At 39.0% G+C, this 5441-nt stretch overlaps 1 protein-coding gene across 1 annotated transcript in view; it reads right to left on the reverse strand.

The window, feature by feature from the left end:
• Positions 1-5441, reverse strand: part of Abcb5 (ATP binding cassette subfamily B member 5) — a 134859-nt gene that overhangs the window by 120488 nt on the left and 8930 nt on the right. The window contains 2 exon segments of the mRNA XM_050120827.1: positions 1707-1809; positions 1811-1858. Of these exon segments, the coding sequence (XP_049976784.1) occupies positions 1707-1809; positions 1811-1858 (151 nt within the window).

Consider the following 5441-nt stretch of genomic DNA (forward strand, 5'->3'; position numbering starts at 1 on the left):
GTTGAGCACCAAAGACACTCCACTGGGAGCTTGTCTTCTTGGCAGAACTGGCCTTTGGGTTAAGAAAAGCCCATACCTCAACCACTGACAGAGATACAGAGCGTGCATCAATGGATACAACAGGACTGTCATATCCTGCCAAGACAGGGTAAGATAGTTTTGAAAAGTTCCTTGCCTTTAATAATGGTATGTCAGTTATGTTAGGCCTTAGCCAAAGTTGGTTGACTCAACATTGCAAACGAGACTTTGGGTGATTGCCCAGGTAGTCAGTTGTCTCTGTCAATTGTTGCACATTTTGGATATATCTCGTTTGTTAAGTAATATTTATTCCCTTCTCGGATCTTTGACGGAGTTGAAGATTATATAATTGTAGTTACTCTCTACATTATTTAGACTCCTTGAGATAGAATGTTTAACAAAACTTTTGATTCTCAATATTGTTTGTTATATTTATTATTTGTTATTATTGTATATAGTTGTATTTGGTTTGGTTCTGTCTTATTTAGACAAAAAGGGGAGATGTAGGGATAAGTCCCACCCCTTAGGGGGCGTGTTCGCCTCAGGCTAATATTTGCCTATAAATTTGGCAAACGTGCTCCCAGCCGCTGCTTCTGCTTTCCTGGTCTCCGCGGGAACGGTGGTTCTGTAAGTCTATTTCTCCATTAAAGCTGCATATATTTTTACACTCTGTCTCCATTCGTTTATGCCGTTACAAAAGAATTTTAGCTTATATCACTAAAATGTAAATGTCTTTGTGATGGGGCACAGGTGTCTTCTTGATCACAGATCACTAGGGAAACCAGGAATGTTAACCACACAGGGATCCCTCCTCAATGGAGGATATAAAATACCTGTTTCCTGCCCAGAGAACTGGGAGTGGATATTGTTAATTATGGGGTGACCTTTTTGTTATCTGTGGTGCCAGAACTCATCCACTTTTTGCTATAGAGGCAGACCTCACTCAAATCCCCCAGAATGTCTCTCTCAGACTTTCTCATCTTAGACCTTTATCTTTAGCTAGAGAATCCATCCTCTTGGTCACATATACTTTGTAAAGGAGTTTCTAATTAGTCACACCTAAACTTTATTGTGCATCTGGAATTGGAATGATTGTTGCCTGGAAACTTTTCCCCAAGCTTTACTTTGTTTCAAATATGAGAACAACCTGGATTCCCCAAAGTATGATCGAGATGGATGAAATCAATATGAAGTGGGTTTTCATTCTCATGTCTTTGCAGGTTCACTTCACTGCCTGAACACCTGCAGCATCCCCCTCATTTTTGCATGCATTTGTGTGTTTGTGTGTGTGTGTGTACTCACACATGTGTCTGTAGATGCATGTTTCCATAGTCCCATAAAGCAGTTCTTTCTCCCTCCCCTCCTCTTTTTCTCCTGTATCTCTTTTTATTCCCTCTCCTCTTTTCTTCCTTTTTGTCCATTTCTATCCCCACTTCCTCTTGCCCTCGCTCCTCTCTCTTCCTTTCTCCTTTTCTCTTTCTTCCCACCACCCTTATATAATTTTGCAGACACACATCTTATTGGTGTTTTTTTCTCAAGAGCACTAATACAGACTTTGGTTATTTAGTATCAAATAACATAGACATAAGTTTATATTATACAAATATTGTTTTATAATGATCTATAAGATTAATGTTTGACTACTTTAATGTGTTGAGTCTCCAGTAAAAGAAAAATCTTGAACTTACTTCTGTTAGTTTGGAGTAGGCCTCCCTTAATAAAATGATCACTTATTTCTCCTCAAACCAGAGACGTTAAAGGTATAGTGGCTCCATTTACCTTGGATGCTAAGTATTCCCAGTGTCATGAGCACAATGTCCAGATTATCAGCAAAGTGGAACTGAGAAAATAAAGCATAGAAATATTACTGTTGTGAAACTCGAGCAAAACTGCTAATAGCTCATTGCATGAAACAAACGTTACCTCACTAACTGATTATAAGATTAACTCACTCATAAAACTACGAGCATGCCTTATCTGTATTGTGAAAAGGAAACAATCAAGCAATCTTCGCTCTTAAGGATTCACAACAAGGTTTGAAATAGGGCTGAAAAACAAATCAGCCCAAGCAATACAAGCTATAAGAAAACATGTGTCAGATCCTATGTGGGCATAATTCCAAATCTTCTGTTTGGAATGATTATTTTAAAAGGCTTGATGAAAAGCCAATTCTCAAATTTTCATTCATTAGCATTGGTATATTGCCATCACTAACCATAAACATTCTGCTGATAAAAATGTGAGGAATTATATGTTTGATTTTTTAAAAGTTTCTCAAATTAAATTTGCCCCCAAACAATTCCTGTCTTGTAAACAAGGGTCAATAATGATTTACGGGGGCGTTGGTAGTTTGACGGAATGCTTGAAAGCCAAGCATTGGAATGCTCTGTCTTGTAACAAGTATCCACAATACCAATTTAAAACCAAACCACAACGAGACTTGTGTGGTGGGTTTTCCATCATGCTGAGAGAGGAAGATTCGAGTGTATGCTGAGCTGCATTAGATGGGAAGAGCAGCAGGCAGGCTTAGTGAATACTGTGTGTATGCAGACTGCATGTTTTCTTCACTCTGCAACAGCTCAGCAGTAGTTATGAAGTAACGGTCATAGCATTTTGTCAGCACTACACATGATAAGGTAAATGTCTGTTCCTGTCTTTCACTACCATAGTGAAATCTCTTATTTTTGAGATTAAAAATTCTGAGAATTTCATATATGGATATATTCCATTTCTTCCCCTTTCCTCTCCTATCACTAAGTCCTCTCATATCACTCCAAGTCCACCTTAAATTCATAATATCTTCTATAATTATTATTGTTACACATATACACACCCATCTATACATCCATAAATACACATACTCTCCACACACTACAAAATCCATTAATGTTGTCCACATGTTTATGTGTTTGGGGTGTATTGCCTTGTTGGCAAAGTACTTCACATTCTGATACTTCCTAGGATTTTAACTTTTGAAGTACTCAGAAGTTGTTTCATGTGTGTTGCTGTGAAAGATAATTTTGGTTGTCAACTTGACACACTTGGGAAGAAGAGACCTCAAGTGAAGAATTGCCTTCATCAGAAGGCCATGAAGGCATGCCTGTAGGAGGATTTGCTTGACTGCTAATTAATGTAGGAAGGCCAATTCAACTGTGGGTGCTACCATCCCTAGGCAGGTGAGTCTGTGCTATTAAATAAGTTATCTGAGCATGAGTCTGAGAACAAACCAGTAAGCAACTTTCCTCCCTGGTTTCCATTTCAAGCTTCTGCTTTATTCTCCTGCCTGGCTTCCCTTGATGATGTAAATTGAAATAAACCCTTTCCTCTCCCTGTTGCTTTTGGCCATGACATTTATCACATTGACATAAACCAAACTATAGTAGTGACACTAAGTGAAGATATTGGTGTTTGGGGATAGAATGCAAGATGATATGCATGACAGCTGTCTTAGAGTTATATTGCTGTGAAGAGACACCATGGCCAAGGCAACTCTTTTTTTTTTTTAATTTTTGAGACAGGGTTTCTCCATAGCTTTTGGTTCCTGTCCTGGAACTAGCTCTTGTAGACCAGGCTGGCCTCAAACTCACAGAGATCCACCTGCCTCTGCCTCCTGAGTGCTGGGATTAAAAGCGTGCACCACCACCACCTGGCTCAAGGCAACTCTTATAAAGGAAACCATTTAATTGGGTCTGGCTTACAGTTTCAGAGGTTTAATCTATTATCATCATGACAGGAAGCATAGGCAATGTTCAGTAGACTTCCACACTGGTTGTATTTTGAGCAAATATGAGACCTCAAAACCCACCTCCACAGTGATACACTTCCTCCAACAAAGCCACACTTACTTCAACAAAGCCATGCCTCCTAATGGGTCAAGCATTCAAACACACAAGTCTGTGGAGGGCAATATCTGTTCAAAACACCAATACAGTATTCTTTGAACATAGTTCCAAATATATGTGTTGGTATATTTTCTGTCACAAAATTCATATAATAATTATTTAAAAACTCTTTGTACCAGCTTGACTTCTCTGTGTCCTATAGCTCAAGTGTGTGGAATTCAGCAAAAGGAGGGAAAGCAGGAGCAATGCCAGCATTCTGCAATGTTTGGGGGAGGTTTATGGGACCATAATTGTAGACAGAGGCTGCTTGTTCACTCCCAGCTACCCAGACCCCAAATAATTACACAGAAACTGTCTCAGCCTTCTGGATTATGTAGTAGATGTGGCAAATGCCAATATTGGACCAATGAATGTAGATCAACAAAAGACAGATAAAGTAACCCGATACCACCAGAAAACTCCTTTGAGGGTACCTCTCACAGGCCCCCACATCAAACATGGTCCAGTCATTCCTAGTCACTGTGGAGGACATGTCCACTAGGAAAATTAAAAAAATCCAGTGCCTGCTATAAAAAAACCGTACTGTTCTGGATGCTAAAACAGACATGGAGGATGAATCAAAAATTCCAGTAGAAAATAGGAAACATATATTTTGGCAGACTTCTATAAATGATCAAAGACCAAAGCTAAGTGTGCTTATAAATGACCAAAGACCAAAACTAAGTGTGCTTATAAATGATCAAAGACCAAAGCTAAGTGTGCTTATAAATGACATTGTAATTGAGGAATTACTGGAGACGGGTGTAGATGTCACTATGATTACTCCAAAATTTTGGCATCTGAATTGACCTCTTCAAGAGGCAGATGTTCAATTCCTAGGAATTGGAACCCTATCTTAAGTGAAACAAAGCACAAAATGGGTTGAATGCAAAGGGCCAAAAGTAGAGAGAGGAAGGCTGAGGTCATATGTGGCTAATACAATGAATTCACGGGGCTGTGACCTGCTACAACAATGAAATACCCAGATTAACAATCCTGTAGTCCCAGAAACTCATGTTTCTGTGAAGGATATTATAAGGTACTATAAAAAACATGGTCACCAGCCATTCAGGCAGTACAAGGACACAAAGCAACTAACAAACCATCAGAGGCACCAAAGACCCTACCTTTAAAATGTTTAACTGAAAAAACAGTATGGTGTAACGGCGTAAGCGAATGCAGACAGATTGTCAAAATATAGACAGCTTTAATGGAGGAATAGACTTACAGAACCACTGTTCTCGCGGAGACCAGGAAAGCAGAAGAGAGCGCTGGGAGCACGCTCACCAATTTTATAGGAGAACTTTAGCCTGAGGCGAAAAAACCCCCTAAGGGGTGAGACTTATCCCAACATCTCCCCCTTTTGTCTAAATAAGACAGAACTAAACCAAATACAACTATATACAAAAATAACAAATAAATATAACAAACAATATTGAGAATCAAAAGTTTTGCTAAACATTCTATCTCAAGGAGTCTAAATAATGTAGAGAGTAACTACAATTATATAATCTTCAACTCCATCAAAGATCCGAGAAGGCA

This window comes from Alexandromys fortis, unplaced genomic scaffold (assembly GCF_014885135.2).
Source record: "Alexandromys fortis isolate MF-2015 unplaced genomic scaffold, M_Fortis_MF-2015_v1.1 scaffold_182, whole genome shotgun sequence".
NCBI classification, from domain to species: domain Eukaryota; kingdom Metazoa; phylum Chordata; class Mammalia; order Rodentia; family Cricetidae; genus Alexandromys; species Alexandromys fortis.